Raw genomic sequence first — 22,515 nt, 5'->3', positions numbered from 1 at the left:
ACACTCTTCCGGCAGACGTGCCCATAGGACCCATATAAGGAAATTCCGCTCCATCTAACGTCACACAGAGCCATACTCGAAAAAAACTTTCTGAAACTTGTGACAAACCGGAAGGAGTATTTTTGGAACAGAAATACTCCTTCAAACGTACAACTTTATTTTTGAAACTTTGTCCATGTTTAGCATGGGAATCCAACTCTTTAACAGTGTAAAAAACTCAGTATGCATGAAATAGCATTTCACCCCCCCTTTAATCACACAGTGAAAACTGTACGGCCATTGGTTAGTGCAGTGCATTAAAAAACAAACCAATGGGAATGCAGGGGAGCTGCACGAGACTAAGGCAATGAAGCCCCCCAAGCATTGCCGAAGCCTGCCAAAATGGGCAGGGCATCCGGCTATATAAGCGATCATTCGCCACAGGATTCTCAGATTTCTTCTCCTTCAGTGACGACTACGTCTCTACGTTGACGCTCGGAGTTAAATTACACCTTCGCAGCTGGAATCGGGACCTCGCAGCACAGTTGACCTGCTTCTGCACCACTTCAGCGATGCAGCAGTTTCTGCCAAAATGGGCAGGGCATCTGGCTATATAAGCGGGCATTCGCCACAGGATTCTCAGATCCGGCGAATACTAAAAGAGCTTCCTAAAAGACCTTGGCGTCGTTGCAAATGCCATGCCGTTCCTGCGGCTCGTGCTCCCAGAGCGAGCACAATTTCAGAGGCTAGAACCCCATCTACGAGATGCCTCAACGCCTTGGTCTTGACAGAGGTGCTGTAATTTCTGCAAGAGCTGCTGGATAAGGGACACTCCCCATCCATGCTGCAAGTCTATGTGGCAGCTATAGCAGCCTCTCATTCCCCTATTGCAGGCAAGTCAGTGGGCAGAAACAGTGTGGTTATCTGCTTCTTAAGGGGTGCCAGGAGGCTGAAGCCATGGGATCTGCCCCACCTTCGAGCCACTTCAGTCTGCAAGCATTCGGTAGCTATCTCTGAAGACTGCCCTGCTTTTAGCACTGGCATCAGTTAAGATAGTAGGGGACCTGCATGTACTTTCCATTACCCCTGCCTGCCTGGAATTCGGGCCTAACGACACAAAGGTCATCCTGAAACCAAGGCATGGTTATGTACCTAAGGTACTCTCCAGTCCATTCAGAGCACAGGTCATTATGCTCTCCGTGCTTCCTCCCTCTGAAGAGGACAAAGAGTTATCTGTCAGAGCTCTGAGAATATATATTGAGCGTTCTGCCCCTTATAGGTGATCAGAACAGCTCTTTGTCAGTTTTGGTAACTGCACCAAAGGGCTTCCGGTCATTAAGCAAAGACTCTCTAGATGGATAGTAGAATCCATCTTGCTAGCGTTTGGGCCTTCATTGCCCCATTTGAGTATGGGCCTACTCAACCAGAGGCATCGCCTTACCCTGGGCACCCAATGGTGTGTCCCTTACTGATATTTGTGAGGCAGCCGCCTTGGCCTCGCCGTCCACATTCACAAGGCTTTATACCTGGAATTCCCAGCCTTACAGGCCAGGGTCCTTTCCACTTGAAGAGACACGTGCTGCATAAACAGATCTGGCAGAGAAGCCTTGGCTGTATCACGCTCAAGCTCTCTAGCATCAGTTCACCTGTTAGCTTTCGACCCCTGGATGTCGATGTTACAGGACTACTCTGGAATGATTAACCAGGCCGGGTGTGACATCAATCAGACCTTGGATTGATTGTTAATTTCTTATGGGTATTGCATGCTTATGGAAGTTAATACTTTTAATCGTTCCACTACATTAGCACGGCATGATTTGTACTGTTCCCATATGCGTCTAGCAGAAGCAGTACGAGTGTTGTATTGAAAGGGAACATACTTTTACCCCCCCCGACCCCCCCCCCCCAGCAGATGCAGTAACCCCCCCCCCCCCCCACACACACACACTTTTTACAGCTTCAGAATCTACAGGCAAAACAATAATAGATATACAGAATATTGACAACTTGCTAGAGCGAAAACAATCAAATTTAATACCAGCATGTCTCCTTCAACACCATTCCCTCAGCGTGAAGCATTTCCTTCAATATCTAAACACACCGAGTACATGACCCTTTCATTTCTGAAAACAAACCAGCTCCGTTTGAAGGAGAAATTCCCTGATAGAGTATAAAAGCAAAAGCCCAGCAGCAGCTTTGGCTATGTTTATCATTACAGCTGTGCTCTCTCTCTTAGCTCATTGAGATGCAACCTCAGGAGCGTCTCGTTTAGGCTTCCCGCGCCTCCACCTGAGATTTGCATTCCCTGCAGAACAGCACACACAACTGAAAGAAACCTGCAAACTTATGGATCTTTGACTGGTTGAGAAAAAGATGGAAATTTATATGCTATTTCAGGTCTGAAAGTGACATATACGAAATGTTGGCAATTGTACAGCACAAACTGCTTTGTTGGGTAACCTAAAAACCTTAACTGGTTTAATTGCAGACAAAAATATTATTTAATATGACTAAATCCACCTTGTCGCAGGTAATCACAGCCATGCTGCACCATGTAGCCTGTCTACATTCAGGGACAGAACAACGACGGATGGTCTGACTCCACATCTTACCCTGACAGCAGTACTGCTCTTGTGATTGATGGACTGACATGAGTTGTTAAGAGCACACCATCCTGAAATGCATGTTAAGACGTGTAGTAGAAAATCCCTACATCATGACTGGAGCGATCAAATCCTGTCACTATATAAAAGTGGAAACTAAAAATTCAGTTTTAACTGAGGAGTTACTTTGAGGCATGAAACTTTCAGTATGTGTTTATTGTAGAGTATCCACTTATATGTGTACATATCAAGGAATATTTGATTATCATGCCCCCTTAAATATTTAGTAACTTACACTTCAGACACAAATAGAGGCCATTTACTCACCCTCATGTCATTGAGTTTTGCGAAACACAATTTTTTTTTTTTTTGTCCAAATAAATGAAAATCATTGGGGAGCATTCTTGTTTTGGATCCCACTGACTTTCATTGTATGAGCAAAAACTGTTTACAATCTCCTTTTGAAAGAAAATGAGAACAGAACTGACATTTTTAAGTAAGCTATCCCCTTAACTCTTTACATTCTAAGAACACTTTGATTTCACTGAACATGTTATCTTATGTTTTTACCAAATGAAATGTCTGTCCCTCTACGCAAATGACTCTGTCTGCACTATTAGTACGATGACCCAAATCTCTTTGTACACAGTCAGTACAAAAGACCCAAGTCTTAATTAAGCAAATGACATTTACAAGTGACTTAAATTCCCTTGTAACTAGAGAAAGATGGCATATCTAAAACAGCGTTTCTGTTACAGTCTTCATGTGATTTTTTCCTCATTCCACAAAACATTACTTCTATGCAAAAACACGTTCTGTGTGAACCAGACATTACAGTACCTTGTCTGTTTATGCTCCGACAATTTAGTTCCAAACAAAGCATTAGCACTGAGCGTGTGCGAGCAAGACGCATCAGTGATGTTTTCACTCCAGACACCTGATTTAATGCTGAATAATTCAGTGTGTTCAAACAAAACGGTTCAGTGGATGATTCTTTGACTCACTCATGAAGACAGACAGTTGGCGCCACCTACTGGAAGTAAATGGAATGGAATCACAATACACATTACTTACATCTACAGCAGCGCACGACTCTATGTACTAATGATGCCTGAAATTCTGTTTCTTGAATACGGCAAGTGAACATCAGGCAGGTCTCATATTAAGAGGCCAGAAGCATCACAATCTGTATTTGATGAAACGAAATACTAAAATACACAGGCATCAAATAACACATTTGACATTTGTAAATAAAGTCATTTTATTGCAGTCAAAAAATAAGTGGCTGGACTAGCTTTGCAGCAAGGTAAAAATAGAAAGAGGATGTCCGTGAGCTGAAGGCACATCGGGGTGCTTCCAGTGTAGACAGCTCTGTTGACTGTAATGGGAGAGAGAGATCTAGTTTTGTTGCACCACACGTCCGATAGAGACACGCGTAAATACACCTTCTTGATGGATGCATGCTGACTTGTTTGTTGTCACCTAGCCTGCAGCATTTACCTCAAATTTACATTTGTGTTATAAACCTATAATAAGTCATGAAGAAAAATACATATAATGGCACCCAAAAAGTATCTGGAAAAAAAATTAAAATTACACTGCCTGAATTACACTGCATGAGATACGAAATAATCACTTGCACTAAAAATCTCATTAAGACCAGATGCTTAAGGTTTAAGCATTTTTAAGAGTGACTTAATTTGTCCAAAGTGATTCATTTTTGGGCCTAGTATAAGTTACCTTCTAACAATCCTTACGAGAACTTCAGAGTAGTATTAAAAGGTCATATCTAAAAAGTAGGAGGTGAAAATTGATTTGTGGGCCGGATTTAAAGAAAATACTTGAAGCTTATGACACTTGAATCTTTAGTAGTTTGAGAGCCCTGGGTCACACCAATGAAAGTCATCTTTAAGGGTCGGATCAGGTAAAAGTACATCCTTAAAGCTAAAGTTTAAAATATGAAAATGCTTCCGTATTTGACTCACCCTTATGTTGTAAATTTTTTTTTAATTATATTAAATTAAAGTTAACGGCTTCCAATGTTGTCTTTCATTATATTAAAAAATCTGTTGTAAATACCTTCTTTTGTGTTTAACAGAAGAATAAGAAGTGATTATAGAACTTCCCATTATCTCATCGTGCCGTGCAATAGATTTCACACTTTTTTTTTTTTTGTCTTTCCTTCTAATGAAACATCTGTCCTGCTACGCTAGTGACTCTGTACTGCTAGTATGATGACTCAAGCCTCCTCATACACAATCAGTATTGAGTCTTAATTAATGCAAGTGACATTTACAGGTGACTTAAACCCCCTAGTAACAAGGGAATGATGCAATATATCTAGGACAGTGAATCCGTTACAGTCCTTCTGACCGAATTCCATATGAATGCATTGTTAAATGTGAGAATGTGGAGTGAAATACAGAACGGTGAGCATTACCATAGTCTCGAGCCTCGGACAGCAGTGTGACAGGAGGACAATGACATCCACTGCAGCTTAGCTATGGCTCTCGCAAGGGCCCCTGGAGTGGCCCCGAGGCCATGTAATGCCATGTTAATTACCGCACACACAGTATAGACTTTCAAACGGGACTGTGTGGGAGAGAGGAGAAAATCTAATCACAGGGGAACCAATTTCACTGAATCTGTTGCTGCACTGGCTGGGTGGGTAATTTGTGATGACACAGAGAAAACATTACTGCCACAACAGTTGCTGAGCTGTAAATTCCTACCTGATGGAAAGTGATGGGTTTTTGACAATGTTTTCGTGTCAGTCCCCTAACTTAGGCAGTTTTTCTGTCAGCGTCGTCGCAGTTACACCGACTGTCGTATTAATTTTCCGAAGATGTTGTCAAGTTCCTTAAACCTTCAGCTTGTCATCGCTGGTTATTATCATCCCATTCAGTTTATCAAGACCAATGAGCCATTTTTTAGTACAAAAAGATGAGGGCTTTGAAAATCCAATCAAATTCTACAGTATTTTGTTGAAAATGAATCTGTCACTTGGTAAAACAGCCTAATAACCAAAACATTAACAAAACTATACAAAGTGGTCCATACAATATAAACATAATAATTTATTTGCAATAAGAATTTGTGCCAACCACAATTTTTTGTAGGCATGTGTAGTTTATATCATAAAATGATATTTTAATATTAACACATTGTCATATTTTGTTTACTTTTAAACATATGCATTACATTTTCAAGCAAGTCACTTCTAATGAATGCTGAAAATGTATAATATATCACAGCTTTACAATTTTTACTGTTTTTGCTTTAAAAAAAAAAATCTTTGAAATCACTACAAAAAGATATTACTCAAATCATTATGCCTATAGGAACAATTTTAGAAAGGAGTACATACAATCTGGTTCCTGAAGTGACATACTGCTTCCATTAAGAGCATATGGGCACATCTCCTGTGCCTTCCTGTTAGACACCACACAGCTCTTGGCCTTTTACCAAAAGCACCAGATAGTCTGGTAGGCATGCCAGCACCTTCAGAGTGTGTCTGTCACTATACTTTTAGCATTCTTTTCTCACTTTTACCTGTAGTGAAGAGCTGGAAATGACCCTGCACATATTCTTTGTTTTGTGAAAACATGTTATTTCCTCAGTGTGCTGTTTATGACAAACATTTTCCTACTCGCAGACATGAAAGCGTTCTGATTTGATGGCTTTTTGTCAGAGAAAACATACGGTGATCTATCATATATTGAGAATATGGTAATATGCTCACTGAAGACTTGCTATAATATTACTAAAGCTTAAGGTTCTGAAGCTCAAATTTGCTTCTCTGCAGTCTTTCTCTGAAAACTAACAGATAGAACTAAGATATGTAGATAAGAATGTGTTGATTTGGCCACACACACACACAAATAATTAAATATTTAATATTTAAATAAATATCTTTGAAAAGTAAAAAAAAAAAAAAAAAAAAAGTCAAGAAAAGGAACTTTGCATGCGGTTGATGAAATAACCTTCACGGCGTCAGGGAACATCAGAGGCAGAAGGCTTTCTGAAATCTGTATCTTGGCAAGGAATGTTCTGTTGGGAAAATGAAAACGGCTTGGAAAATTCCTGTCTGGTGGGTCTGGGGAAGCTGAAGGTAAAGCTTTTAAGACAACCTCAATCAGCTCCCCCTGCTCACCAAGATAACACACACCGGCTACAACTCCCAATCACATTATCACATAATGTACGGAGAGCTGTAAACATGCAGCTACGACTGTGTTCCACGGTCAATGACAGTCATAAACATACACATGACAGTCACAGCAACAATGATCGCAAGCAATGTGATTTGCTGAAGTTGTTTTGGTAAGAAAGTGTCTGTTAAGAACATGCGTGTCTGTTGTCTATTGTCAAATGATTTCTTTAAAGCAACTGCATAAACTGGGCAAATGCCTTCTTAAGCATTTTACTTTTACCTTTTTTTTTTTTTACTTATCCTAAAAACCATGAACAAACTGCCACAAGGTAAAATACAACCCAGACTGTATTAAATACAGGTTCGCTAGCAGTAAGGACAAATGTGTGCTGACCGCAATTTATTCTGTGCAGTCAATTATAAAATGCCCTGAGCGTGAAACCATTGAAATTTCAGAGACATTTAAAAACTTCAATTGTCAAAATCTGAGTCCTGAAGCAAAAACAGTTGGTATAAAGGTCTTTAGTCTTTTAAAATATAAATATATTCATTTCAGCTTTGGCAATGAAAGCCAAATGACTTCTTACGTCCAGTTCATATCCTCAAGATGCTCATTAACAGTGAGTTAGGTGAGGTTACTGTGAGTCTGCTGGTAATACTGGAACACCTCACCTCTTCATTTACTTATCTTTGTGATCGACAGCAGCCATCGAATGCTGAATGATACATGAAAAAAGGGCCATAATCAACCCTCCCCTCCTTAATGAAACCCTTATTGATTTCTCATCGCAGGGAATCATTGCCTCGTCTCCCTTGCTCTCAACCTTAAGTTCCCACATTTAATTCAGATGCACATCATCTGGAAACACTACTGTTAAGACCTCCAGAGGATCTACATGAGCTTAATTAATGTAATACAGACCAATACAAGCCCTTTTACCTCCAAAAACGTCTCCAATTTAAAAAGCAACTACAAAAAGCAAGCAGGCTTAAAACGTATTGGGAAGAAACCTTTTTATCATCAGTTGCATGAATTTCCATGCATTTTCAGAATGGAAAATATAAATGCATAATAATTCATTGCATATTTAATTAAATGTGGGGTCAGTAAGATCAATGGTACATTAAACTGATCAAAAGTGACAGTAAAGACATAACATTACAAAGGTTTTTAACACAAAAGCTTTTATTTTGTAGTTTTGTATTGTTATTTAATTTTTTTTTTTTTTTTTTTTAAATGAAACTATTAAGCAGCAAACTAGCATATTATACGGGTGTCTAAAAGATCCTGTGACACTGGAGGAAGGAAGGACTGCTGAAAATTCAGCTTTTCCATCACAAAAAAATAAAATAAAAATAAATGTATTAATTAAAATATATTCAAGCAGACAACAGATACTTTAAATTGTAATAAGATTTCAGAATATTACTGTTTTCAGTGTATTTTTTATCAAATAAATGCAGCCTTGAGGAGTATAAGAGACTTGTTTTACAAGAATAGCTTCATAAAAATCTAACCGACGCTAAAAGTGAAATAATTATAATTATTTAATCATTTTTATATCTAATTTACACTCATACTAAATGTGTCCGGGAGTATAGGAAAGTCAAATATAATTAGCTCAGCATGTTCAACAATGTCTAGATTTGAGAATAATTTGGATAAATGTGCTAAAATCTCCTTGAAAGAAAGAAAGTGGTAATTGGTGTAAGTGTCACTTGCAGTGATTTACACAAGAGCTGATTCTGAGAGGAGGAAATAAAGCTGCTGGCCTCGAAGAAAGAGACCTGAAGCATTATTCTGCCTTTCAAATGCCAGTCCATTTCTCAAAGAAAAACAACACAATGCCATTCTCTGCTGTACTTGGTATTTGTCAGAGGGAAATATTCAAAATGTCAATCTGCCATGTCTGACCAAAGGTCCCCCCCCCCCCTCCTTTTCCTTTCACCTCTTCATCGTTGTATTTGATTATCTGCAAAATGATAATCAAATACAACGATAAAACTGTAATAAAATGACCTGATGTCAAAGAAAACAGTTTGCAGCCTTTTTATTAAATCTTAATAGACTTATAACAGACCAAAAATAGCTATAAATGTCTAAGAAAATAAATTGCTTTGAGGCACAGCTCTAATTTGCGCCTACTAAGTTATGACTAAAGCATGAAGATATACATTTTTCTTTGCAGGAAATAAAAACATGAAAAATCCAGAACAAATTTGAGCAGATAAGCGTGTGGGAATGAGATGAGACATTTCCTAATAATGCAAATCCAGACCTCAAGAAAATCTGTTAACATCCATGAGGAGGATATAACTGATATGCTATTAGACAGTGCACTGCCACGTGGGTTTAATTGCTTATTCTCGTTGTTGGAGAAATGTAGCCTGGATGCTGGATGCTCTGTTTTTCAAGATAAGCCTTATCACAAGAGCAAATAAACAGGACTTTGAAGAACAGGAGATATAGTGATATTTGCAAATAGGATTTGATTTTAAAGTAAGGTCTCCCACACTGAGGGTCATGGTCCTAACTGCTAACCAGATACCTAAAAAGTAGCTCTCCGTGTTGAATGTTATCTTGTTTACTTGATACTAACAACCCTCAAATATCATTAAAAAATGAACATCATGAAGCATGCAAACATTTCTATATTAGACTTATTAAATAAGTAACTACTTGGAAACTGTTAAAACTAATTATGTTCTATAAGGTATGAATTTTGTGAATGTAATCCAGACATTACACATTCATCATAGGAGACAAGTTAAGTGTGGACATTCCAATCATTGTGACAATGTCATTCAAACCTAGTCATTTGTAGATCTCTGCACAAAGAAAATGTATTTGATCAAATCCTTTATAAATTGTGAGAATGTCCTTTTAACTGTTTCTGTGTGGGTCAAACTAAACTTAGGTTGCAAGATAGATTATGGGATCACACAAATGAAATATGTACAAGAAACACAATTTATATGGCAGTACATTATGTGTCTGTTCATGATGCTAATCCCTCTACTTAAAAATTATTGATTTGAAAACAGTGAATGGATCTGTTAGAAAGTGTGATAGACTACAAAGACTTTTACAAAGGGAAACTTCTTGGATATTTCAGTTGAGAGCTACCATTTTTCCTGGGATTAATGAAGAATTAGATTTTACTCAATTTTTGGGAAACCATCAGTATGATTTTTTAACCCTTTAATGACCCTTTAATAATTATTATTGTAATTTCTCTCTCTTTCTATCTCTATTTTCGCCATACTTTGTAATGGCTAACAAGGTGTGACAGGGTCTGGTCTGTGATTCCCTGGGTGTCCACTAGTGGTCTCACTTCCCCATAAGGACTTCACCTCAGGCACTACATTTCCCACATACCTTTGTCCCTTCATCACAGTTAATTGCACACCTGTTTTAACATTTAGCTGTCTCCACTTTCTTTGTTATCCTGTCTATAAATACCAGTCTTTCTCTTTCTGTTTTCATGGGGCCCTTATTTTTACGTCACCCGGTTTTCTCACATTCCTTGTGTTTTCTAGTTTCTTGTTCTTGTTTGTTTTGTTTCTGGACTGATTTCTTTGGTTATGACCTCTAGCCTGTTTGGATACTGTATTTTGGATTACCCATTAAACACACTGCTTCTGGATCTCTCGTTTACTGTGATCAATCGTTACACCAGGTTGTATGTCCTTTTTTGTAATAGCTTTTTTTGGTTTCTTCCAATGTCAGACTAATTATATCTACACATTTCATTCGTTTGATACCTGACACACTCTGAGGAAGGCAGAAGGCCGAAATGCATATGTGTGCAGATTTTTAGGCAATTTGAATGTTTATTGAGATGGCCAGAATGTGAATAAAGGCTTTTAAACTTGTTTGGACCAGAAGAAGTGCCTTGGACTCTTCTTTATTTTAAGACTACATTCGCCATTGACATGACCTATCAATGTCAGTTGCATCGCATAACTGCGACTAGAGTGAACACGATCAGCCACGGTGGCTGTGTTAGAGACGTAATGCGCCGCAGATATGTGCAGTGTAAATAAGTGGTTATCCAAGCATTAATGGCAAAGAAATCCCCTTAAACTTAAAAGCAGCCAAAGATGAGTATAAAATCTTTTTTTCAATATATGGGAGTTGTTGCAAAATTGAAGCAATTCCACTGGCTATATTTTTACTTCACAATTTTAATTTGCATAATTTGAAGGGAAATGGAAATGTACTGTAGCTAATGATTTTGTAGGCAGCGTTTGCCCACAAAGGTACCTGACAAAACTGACTTCGGACAGACTTCTCAAGCAACAACGGTTTAATAATTTCCAACAAAATAGAGAGAGTTTTGGCGATAACGAAGCAAAAAAAAAAAATAATAATAATATGCAATATTTCTACTGTGCATGAGGGTTGACAATGCTAACTAAACTTGCCATTATTTGTGGCTTGTTAAAAGCCCATTCAGGTGACTTATTGAGAACAATGCTCACATTTTCAGCAGACTCCTTTGATTTCAGATGAAAATCACATGCAGAAACCCTGTCTATAGTCAAATCACTGATGACTCTCATTCTCCCTCTCCTCAGGCAGTCACTGTTGAAAAATGGAGCAGAAGGGATTGTTTCTCACAGGCCCTAATGAGAGTGCTTTGTTTAAGGAGCTAAATGATCATCCCATTACCCACAGCCTTGGGTCCCCCCTGTTTCTCAGACAGTGATGAAGGTCAAGCCTAAAGCACACATCAGCTCTCCATAACGTGAAGAGTCACACTGGTCTGCCAACTGAGGAAGCGGTTTCACTTAGTGAACAGTTGAACACTCATTTGAACTCATCTCTGCCTGTGGTTAAACGCCTAGAAGAATTATAGGACACCAATTACCACAAGTGTAGAGTCATATGAACCGACAACGAGGCAATGAAATGTTTCCCAGACTTTGACATTTACAGAGATGCTGACTAGCTAGAAAAGTAGTCAACAACCACAACCAGCACCTCAGAAGTTAACCATCACTACAAGCTAATAATTCAAAATCAGCTGAGCGGAACTGAGTTGACTTTATAATCAAGTCATTAATAATTTACACCGGCAATCTCTCATGCTCTGTAAGGCATTGCTAATTGGTCCAACCATATGATAATCCTTTCTATAAATATTTGATGTCAATCCTAACAGCCATTGACATATCAGATGCTTGTACAATGCCTGTCGTCAGTCATTCTCGCACCAAAAAGCGTTAAAATGTATTCAGCGGTGTGATTTCTCATTTTTTTTGCGATATATATCAGCCGTCACTGTTTGGGGGAGATATCACAGCCTTGCTCACGACGATCTGATTAGAATCTTTCTGCGTACAGGCTTTTTCCAAGTGTTGTTCATCAATCTCTTTGTCTTTTGAGTAGTAACATCTTCACACTGAGGGGAAGCGCATGAAAGCGCTGATCATAAAGCCAATGAGGCCTTTGTGTACAAAAAAGGTTGAAACCACACTCACAGGGACAAAGAAAACATCCGAGGCAGTGAGTTTAAATTCATTACTTCATTTTCCACACTGCTGATCTGAGAGCGACGCACTGCGTTCGTTACTCCAAGGGCTTTTTGCTTCATTCGGCAGGTCTGCTTCTTTGAGGCAAAGCAAGGACAACAATCAGGCTCAAATTGAATCACCTTTGGGTGTTTTAAATCATTTATGGAATGCAAATTCCTTCGCGTTTCATTCATCAAATATTTTGAAGTCAACAGCTGCAGAAAGTTGCGCACGCCGAGGGTAAAAGTCCTTATCTGGAATCAATCATTGCAGCGAGGGGAAAAATCAAACCTGTTCTGACAGAAGCAGAGAGATTAAGGGTCGGAATCAGATTTTCTTGTTTGTGAAACTGAGCACAACATGTAGAAAATCCTGCCTTACTTCAGAATGCCTTGGCAAAGCCCATAAATCTCGAGCTAGGCATAACGGTAGGTAATTACTCCAGCTTTGAGGACTAGGAATAGATTACTATATACATCATTATATGTGTGATTACGTTCTCTGCAGTAGGGCCTGTCATTGTTCGGCAAGAGATGGATAATCTTTCTCAGAGCATATATTATGCTAACAGACCCACATCCACACAGGATCCCTTGATCAAACTCGGCAGAGTTTTTCATTCCAGCGTAAGATGTCAGTGTCGTTGTGATGTTGGGAGCTGTGTGAATGAGGGATTCTCAGTGGGGGAAAAAAGAAACAGATGAAAGACGGTTTTTCCACAAAGACACAAGTGAACAGAGTTCAGAGTCAATACAATGCAATTAAAGGGATATTTCACCCAAAAGTGAAAATTCTGTCATAATTTATTCGCCTCCAAGTTGTTCCAAATCAGTCATTAAAGTTCCTTTCATCAGTTTGACACACAAGTAGAAATTTAGCAGAATGACCACACTGCTTGAAATGAAAGTGAAGTGAATCAAGAACAGCTGTGGTGTCCTTTCACTTTCACTGTACAGAAAAGACAACCCAGGGTAATTTATGCCAAATAATTGTATTTCATTTTTTTTTTATTAAATTAAGTTGATTCTTTCTTTTAAAGTGAAATGTCCTTGGAGTGGAACTAAAAGCACATTCAGTTTTATCTGAAACAATATGAACCGTAGTGGTTGACCAATATATCGACAAGGCCAATATATTGGCTGATATTTGTCATTTTTCAAATATCGGCATCGGACGATAAGTTTTTCTGCTTGCCCGATGTGGTTTAGGCTGGACTTTTATTTTGACATCGCTGAGAACGGCAGCATCTGAGCAGTGCACACAGTGCTCACATTCTCTCTCTTGTTTACTGTGTTGTTAACAGTTCTGTCTAATACTGATAGAAGTCTGTCTAATAATCAAATAGAATGGTTAAACAAAGGAATTAATGTATACAAAAAGAATTACAATGATTGCTTTTATATTATTAGTAATAGAAAGGCAAACCTAATAATACTTTCTCGTCTGCTGTCAGCATTAAGCAATTTAACTCACCGCTTTTTTATAATTTTAACAAATCTTTGAATAACTAATGAACATTTATTTTAACAAACCTTGCAAACTAGTGTGAGATATTGTGAAATGTGGTGCTTATAAATTTGAAATACTTTGATATCTAAATTATACGTATGTTTATTTTACACATTTCTTAATCCATTGTCAAATTATTTAAAACTTCTTAAAAGTTAATTAAAATAAAAAAAAATATGTATATCGGCTTTATATCATCTATCGGCCACCCTGCTTTCCAAGATATCAGCTTTGGCATCGGATGTCAAAAAAAAGCTATATTGGTCGACCACTAATGAACAGGTTCAAACTAAAGTGCCTTACATCAAAACTCTGTATCAGCTGAGCTACTTAGAAAGTTTACTATGCCAGAAAAGCCATACATACATAGACTTAACAGTATTATTCAATGAAATGCAGGAAAATAAGTCTTTATTAATAATAATCTGCCTCTCGAATTATAATTTGTATGAAAAGGAATAAAAGTTGTTGGTTATACGGCCACTAGTGTTCACTGCAGCTTAAGTTTTTTCAATGACCCCAGGTTGAGAAAAGAGCAGCCTGGGACATTCTTTGAAACATTTACCTTTGTGCTCCATACAACTGATTTAGAAAAAAATGAGAAAAAAACGAAAAAAAGATGAGTAAATGAAAACAGAGCACATTACTGCTAGGCCACATCTTAGACAGCACAGTAATAATTAAGCATTAGAAGGAAGATAGCAGCATGAAATGCTGAAACGGCACGGAGGAATTTGTTACGCTAGTTCCTGATAAACATCGTATTGCTTGGAGCTAGAGTGAGATAAAATCCTGAATGGACGGATGGATGGATGCTGTGTAATGCTAACAGGAGGGAAAAACATCAAAGCGGAGCCATTAAAAAGAGATCTATAGTAGAAATCTCCATATCACAGGAATAGACATCATAGACAACGCGCTTACCCATTTTCCAAACATAGTGTCTGTCCTTTGGAAATTCCAGGTCTGACCTCACTTGCATTCCAATTAGAGACATAGAGAGCAGTAGGTAGTTCCCAAAACGCCATGACCAGCCCGTTACACCGGAGTCATCTTTTAGAATCATAGTCCAGCCCATTGAAGTCCTGTCCACTTTTAGTCCTGCAAAAACAAAAAACAAAAGCAAACTGATGATTATGCTTTCTCTCACCTGTTAGGGGTTGAATACACCAGCCAAGTGTGATAAACAGCTCTAGGGAATCATTCTATTAATCACCAGCATGCATTTGACTAGTCATTTAATCCTCAAGGACGTGAAATTGAGCACATGCTATTCACGATCACTGAATGATCGGGATCCTTCTGTTTTAAAGCTGCACGCATTGATGCGGCAACTACAATGGTAAACACAGGCAGAGCTCTGGGTCTTTCAGCCCTCAAGTAATTGAGGGTATTAACACCTTTTTATTGCAACTCATTTAATTCTGTCCCCCGCCGCTGTAATTCATATCCTTGGGGTGAAGGATTAGTTCTGAAATCACTGACTTTCCAAGCATGTGTATAGGTGAGAGGGAATTTCAATGCATATCTGATTGACAAGGAACTTTTTAGCAAACATTTCAAGATGGCAGTTGTACTCTATTGTATTTGTACTATTCACTTTTTGAAGCAGCTGATCTTGAACTATGAACATCTTATACCGTATCTGTGCACACACAAGCTTTGTTTTGTTTCATGCACTGACTGATGGAAATCTGCACACCATTCAAATGGCAAATATGCAATGGACCGGATTCACGTCATGCCTCTCACATGTAATAAACTTCTCCATTGACAACCGAAATGGGAAAGTAACTCATTTAAACAGCACAAACCAAGGTTATTCATTCGCGCCAGTCCTGCGGTGAGAAATGGGGATCTCTATATTTTATAGCATCATTGTTTCATATATGGGACAGCTCTGCATAGACCCGTGTAATACAGTATTATCTGAATTAAAATTTTGATTGATTTTTTTCTTATGGAGACGGCATACAATGCATTACCTGCGGACGATCTGTTCGAGGTGGCTAGACAGAATCGGTGTATTGATGGATGAATTGCTATCAGACAAAAATATGTGTTTGGAATGTGGAATTATTCTGATGTGATTTCTCAGGGAAAGCCTGCAGCTCCCAATTGGTTTTTTGGTTGATTTCATTTGGGAAAATTAGATTTTTATTTCATTGCTTCAGCAGTGTCGCAGGAAAATCTGATATGAGAGGAATATGATGAGAGGCCATGGCAGAATGAAAAAAAAAAAAGATCTCTTATCCTTTAACAGCTCCCACAAGTAAATATCTTGATAGAATTAGGTATTTTTAAAAGGGTATACACAGAAATCCTCTTAAAGAGGCTAGAGCCCGTTGTCTTGGGTCTTTGCAGCTTGGCCTATTCAATTTTTGATAGCATATTTCAGTTTAACGTTTCTAAGGGAATAAATAAGTGATGATGACCTGTAGGTTAGCTTTCATTCAGACACTCAACAACTTTTTCTCAAAACCTGCTAAACAATTCCTTCTGAGGCTAAGTAGCACTTGTTTCAAAATAATGTCTGAGTTAATATTAATTAGATAAGCTATATATCAGTAAATATATATGTTTGGAAATTATTCGTATTTTAATTTGTATAATTGTGTACAGTATTGTTCAAAAGCTTGGACTTGGTAAATGTTTGTCAATTAAATATGTTATAGTTAATCAAGGCTGCATTTATTTGAGGGAGGGCAGGGGCGGGGCGGGGCGGGAAGGGAAGGGAAGGGAAGGGGAGTTTACACCTAGTGCACACACACAGCAGTGAGTAGTGAAACACACACACACACACCGTGAACACATACCCGGAGCAGTGAGAAGCCAATGCTGTGGTGACCAAGGAAAAACAGTAATATTGTGAAATTTAATTATAATTTTTTAAATAATAATAATTTATTCCTGTGATGTCATTTCTATGATCTTCAACGTCACATGATTCATTAGAAATCAATTCTTATGCTCATTTGGTGTTCAAGAAACATTTCTTACATATGATTATCAATGCCATAAACAGTTGTACTGCTCAATATTTTTGTGGAAACTGTGATGGATCAGAACTGATTTAAAATGGAAATGTGATGTATCCTTTAAGATTAAAATTATTAAAATATATTAACATTATAAAGTAAATACAGTATTAATGATAAAATATTAATCTTTAAAAAAACTTACTGACCCCAAATTAAGTTTGTATTTTCAATATGTATTTTTTTTTTATTCAAATTTGATTCAGAGATATTAATGCAAATAACAATGCAAATAAAATACCATTAAGTTATTCCTTTTATCCTCTTTATACTAACCTATTTACAGGCATGCCATATATAGGGCCCTATGAAATCAGTTTTATTTTTTTCCAGATTCCGTTTTTTCCCTTTTAATTTTTCTGGATTCCGTTTTTTTCCATTGTAATTTTTCTCGACTCTTTTTTGAATGGTTAAATTAAATTTTAGCAATCAAAAAGCATATCTAATTAATTAAAATCAGGAAACTTTTCACCTGTTCACCTTTTATTTTCACATTCATGTTTAGGACACTATGAAATGTTTTATTTTTTCTTCACAATATATTTTATTGTATTATTTTAACCGAATTCTGTGTTTTAGCATGTCTAGTTATTTAAATGAATAAAACAACTTAATTTATAAAAAAAAATTCTTACAGTAGCCTTATGAAATGTTTTTCTCCCCACAGAAATTCTGTTGTGTTTTTACATTTTTTTAGTCATTGAATTAAGGAATCTTTTAATTCATATCTTTAAATCTTAAAAAAAAAAAAAAATTGGTATACAAAGGGGATCTACTATTAAAATTAAAACATGGAAGAAATGTTGTGTGATTATTCCTTAAAAGTAATGTTTGATTCTTTTTAGTAGTACTGGGCTTTGTACATTCTGCTGAAAAATAGTAATACATTTCTGGCAAATACTGTCTTTAAACTAAACCAGACTTTTATTTTGACGGGTTGCCTTGAATACGTTTACAGATCTGTGTATGTGATATGACGCTAGTTTTACTCAAATCAAACGGTCAAGTGCTCATGAAGTCATTCTCAGAACAATTCTGGAGATGTTCCTCATTGTTTTCACGTTGTTAATTACAGAGAGAGCAGACGCTGAAATCACTGCGAGCATCATGCGCGATTCCATGAATGTAATAGACGAAACCGTGTTCCTGCACCATTCATTAACAGAGACACGCAGATTTACAGATACAAGTCCATATCGTGATTTGATTTAAATATAATGATGTACCTTTTATTAATTCATTCAAAATTTGACAAATTTTGTGACATTCCACGTTAAACTGTGAATTCCATTTTTTATGACTGGATTCGGCGATTCCGTCCGCATTTACTGCATCGCGGAAATCATAAGGCCCTACATATATACTTTCCAAGAACAAAAACAGGCCTATAAATTATTGTATAGGCATGTACACCACAAAACCTGAACAACATAAAATTCAGTATTTACAGTGAAGATTTACAAAAGGTTACATATAGCTAAGCAAACATTCACAGACTGAGAGTGAAAAACCTCGGCATGATGGATGTGGCCTTTTCCCTGTGACCTGTCAGCTGTAGGGAGGATGTGAATACTGACGCACATTCCTACATGTGCCTGTCACCCGCCGTACCAGCAACAGCCATCCTGGAAAACGAATGCGTCAAAGTCCTGCGCTGCTTTTTAGAATAACTAGGTCAAACAAAGCTTGTGGGCTCAGACTGGAACACAGTGTGCAGTCTAAAGAACCTGAGAGAGTTTCATGACACTTCAGTCGAGATTTTCTCAAGAAGCACATGAGTTAACTCTTTCAGACATAGTCACTGTCTCCCATACAGATTTTAAATTATACTGCCTCGAATGGGTAATAAGCCATCACATTTAAATATGCATAGGTTCCAATTCTATAGGCTTAGGGTCAAAGGTCAGTTAAAAGTACACTTTGTCAGCAGGCTGAACATCTTCCCAGCTTTGGTAGGTTTTCAGATTGGTGTGAAAATTCACATGCTGAAATATATCTTCAAAGAAGCACATGGGAATTAATTTAACAGTTTTAGCTGAGGCAGTGAATTTCACATCAAAAACAGGCGGCTTTTCACCATTCTTGCCATGTGATCTAGTGTTACGTCTAAATGTGCTACGGTTTCTGTGTTTGACAACCACATCTAAAGTACAGTATATGCACAGTAGTTAGTGGTTACTTTTATTACATGCATCATTTCACAAGCTGTCATTCTGCTACATGGGTTAATGACAAATTAGGCTGTCCATGAGATGGATAAAAAAAAAAGTCTAGTTTAAACTGCCAAGATCCAGGGTCGTCCCGGTGGAAGAAAGGGAGATTTAGCTCCCATCGGTCCGTTCTCTGCAGGGCCCGGTGCGACCACATCAGCTGCACTGCCCAGAAGATGGCCCTGCCAAGGTCCATAAAATCCACTCTGTTATATTCATATTAGTTTTCAGAAATAAATAAAAAAAATTATTACCATTTTAAAGAAAAGTTCGTTTCAATTACTCTAAAATGTCATGTGGTGTAACCAAGTAAAAACATGTTAATTTCACTTAAACAATTAAGTGTACAGTTATAAACCAATCATTTACATAATCATTATTAAATGCATTATTAAAACTTCATTATGTTATTAATAACTATGAGATATTAATTTATAAATAGCATGACGATTTTAGTTGCAACTCATGGCATTTAAAACCTAAACTAACTAGGGATGCACTGATACCATTTTTTTTCAGAACCAATCCGATGTATAAATCCTAAATAACATATTTAACATTTGAGGTTTTCTGTTCAAGTAATCTTCTATATTCTTATATCATTACAATAACATCAGCACAGCTGCATCACATTTACTTTTTTGCCTTTATTTTGCCATAAAAACAGTCAACATGAAAGTAATTTTCAATAAATGAATAGATGTGGACAACAAATAGTGTTACCGATGGGATTTTGTGCAAAACAGTCTAACTGGTAAGCAGTTTTACAAAAGCACCATCAGCAACCGTGTCCACCCAACCTCCTGTGAGCTATTTTTCTCCCCTGTCCAAAGACCTTCCAACTCTAAAGCAAAATAAAACATTTGAAAAGAATAAGCAGCGTTTCCTACTTACCACTGTGCCTGAAAAGATTCAACACAGCATTGTCTGTTTGAAATGTGCAATACTTCCTCAAATCTTCACATGGGAAAGGGCATCCGAGCAGATCTGTCTGTAAACAGGTGGGCCTGCTAATTAACGTTTGATTACAACTCCCACAACAGACACTAAAGCACAGTCTGTAACAGGTCTAATGCAGCCTCAGCCAGACACGTTCCATTAGATCTCTCTCTACAGGACACCACTGGCTCTGACAGCAAAGGAAACAAAAGCTCCTAATCCTGTTTACTGTATCACGGACGCCTTCCCTTCCCTTCGCTTGAATTTCCATACAGTAATGCGTCCAATTGGCTTGTGTTCGACAAGCTGAGCAAACCTTTGAACAGCACCTGTCATTTCCGGCTGCCTTATTTGTCCATAAAAACCACAGATGCACACAACTTGATAATAAGCCCCTACCTGCTGTATTAGCAAGCTGGCATTAACAAAAGGAAGGAAAAAAGTATTTTAAAGGTGAACTTGGTACCTTTTGCCTCATTAAAAAGTTTTACTAAAAATGAAAAATAAATAAATAAATGACATGAAATGAAGTAGCCAAATAGAAGTAGCTCAATACATTTCTTTTACATGGAGAAGGGTGGCCAAGTTGAGAACATACGACTAGCTGAATGATATACACTTCATCTCATTGACCTCCATTATTGCACATTCATTTACAGAATAATTTAATTATGACTGACCTCTGCTAATGACATTGCTAAAAAAAAAAGGCATTCGAGTAACACCAAATCCAGGCTGCTAGCTGTTGCTTAAAGCCAGAGATGGGGACTCGAGTTTGAGACTCGGACTCGAGTGCGACTTAAGTCGCACAAACAGTGACTTCAGACTCGACTTGAGACTCGTCCTCGAAAGACTTCAGACTCGACTCGGACTCGAGCTCCGGGACTCGTGAACAATGTTTATTTTTAGTAAACGTCAGATGAGCTCGCTGTTAGAGTTGTGACGTTCGCGAACGAACCGATTCTTTTGAACGGCTCATAAACATGAACGATGGGAGCCGAGTCACGGCTGGAGGGGAGCCGTTCTTTCTGTCGCTCTTTTTTCATATGCGTGTTTCAGAGCGCATGTTTCACACAGATGCACACAAATGAGCTCCTCCGCGAGATAGAACAGTTATAGGGGGAGGGGCGCACCCAGCGCAGGCCAACCCTTTATAGCGTGATGATATTAGTTATTAGTTGTGCACGCATCCTTCACGTGAGTACTCCAGTGGAAAAAAACCTGCGTGCCTCTGTCATTGGGTAGGAGCCGAGCCATGACGTTTTGCACAGATATTCATTGCAGCCCACTTTGTTATTGTTCATTGACTTGAAGGGGCTGATGTCCTATTTGCAAAGTTTACAGTAGTAATAGTATGTAGACATTTCCATTTTATTTATTCTAATTTTATCTACTTTAAATATTTTTGGTTCTCTATCAAAATGTTCTTGTGTGATAACAATGTTCGGTAACACTTTAGAATAAGGTTCCATTAGTTAATGTAAGTTAATGTATTAATTAACATGTACAAACAATGAATAATACATTTATTACTGTATTTATTCATCTTCGTTAATGTTAGTTAATGAAAATACAGTTATTCATTGTTAGTTCATGGTAATTCACAGTGCATTAACTAATGTTAACAAGAACAACTTTTGAGTTAAATAATGCATTTAGTAAATGTTGAAATTAACATGAACTAAGACTTATAAATGCTGTAGAAGGATTGTACTTGCTTAGTTCATGTTAACGAAAGTAGTTAACTAACATTAACTAATGGAACCTTATTCTAAAGTGTTACCCAATGTTCTTGTGTGGAAGTGTTTGTAGTAAAAGCTGTTTTGCACAGAAATTCATTGCAGCCGGCTTTGTTTTTGATGTTTATTTGTGAGTAGGTATTGTATGAATAACATAAGTCAGCGTAGCTTTGTTCATTCTTAAGCCAGACAAGAGGTGTGCAGCTATACAGCCAGGACAGACAGAAAGCCATTACTGAATCCATACATGCAAAATACAGATATTAACTTAAAAGTAAAGCATTCTTGGTGTTTTTGTCATGTTGCAATAGCCTGTTTACACTGATTATATACCAAAATCAAAGTTGATATTGTATGCTAATAGATAGAGTTGTCATAATAACATATTACATGCTTTGAATTCCTTATATATAGCTATTCAGTGTTCTAAGCAGCTTGGATGGGTCGCTGTACGTGATGCAACATTTATTATAACCAGAGACTTAATATAATAAAGAGACTTGAGACTTGACTTGGACTCTAGCTCAGAGACTTGAGACTTGACTTGGACTCGAGCTCAGAGACTTGAGACTTGACTTGGACTCTAGCTCAGAGACTTGTGAGCATCTCTGCTTAAAGCAAGTTGTGTATGTGACTAAATACTGTGACTAAATACTACCACACTGAAATGTATTAATTTTTATACAAGCAAAGGCAACTCTTAACAAATATTTTTGTTTTAGTAGAAGCCATTATAATATTTTTGTGTGAACTGAACAAAAATACTCTAAACGTGGCAAGCAAAATTTTTCTTTTCTTTTTTTTTTTTCTAATTTTTTTGTTTTT

The 22,515-nt window shown here is 37.5% G+C and overlaps 1 protein-coding gene across 3 annotated transcripts in view; it reads right to left on the bottom strand.

Moving 5' to 3' along the window:
- The window catches only part of thsd7ba (thrombospondin, type I, domain containing 7Ba), a 245,886-nt gene that overhangs the window by 128,322 nt on the left and 95,049 nt on the right, over positions 1–22,515 (bottom strand). For all 3 annotated transcript variants that reach the window (XM_052564976.1, XM_052564978.1, XM_052564977.1), the window contains one exon: positions 14,689–14,865. In XM_052564976.1, the coding sequence (XP_052420936.1) occupies positions 14,689–14,842 (154 nt within the window). In that variant the 5' untranslated portion in view covers positions 14,843–14,865. The remainder of the gene's footprint in view (positions 1–14,688; positions 14,866–22,515) is intronic.

The sequence above is a fragment of the Carassius gibelio genome, chromosome B9 (genome assembly GCF_023724105.1).
Source record: "Carassius gibelio isolate Cgi1373 ecotype wild population from Czech Republic chromosome B9, carGib1.2-hapl.c, whole genome shotgun sequence".
Lineage (NCBI taxonomy): Eukaryota > Metazoa > Chordata > Actinopteri > Cypriniformes > Cyprinidae > Carassius > Carassius gibelio.
This window is presented reverse-complemented; position numbering and strand designations above follow the sequence as displayed.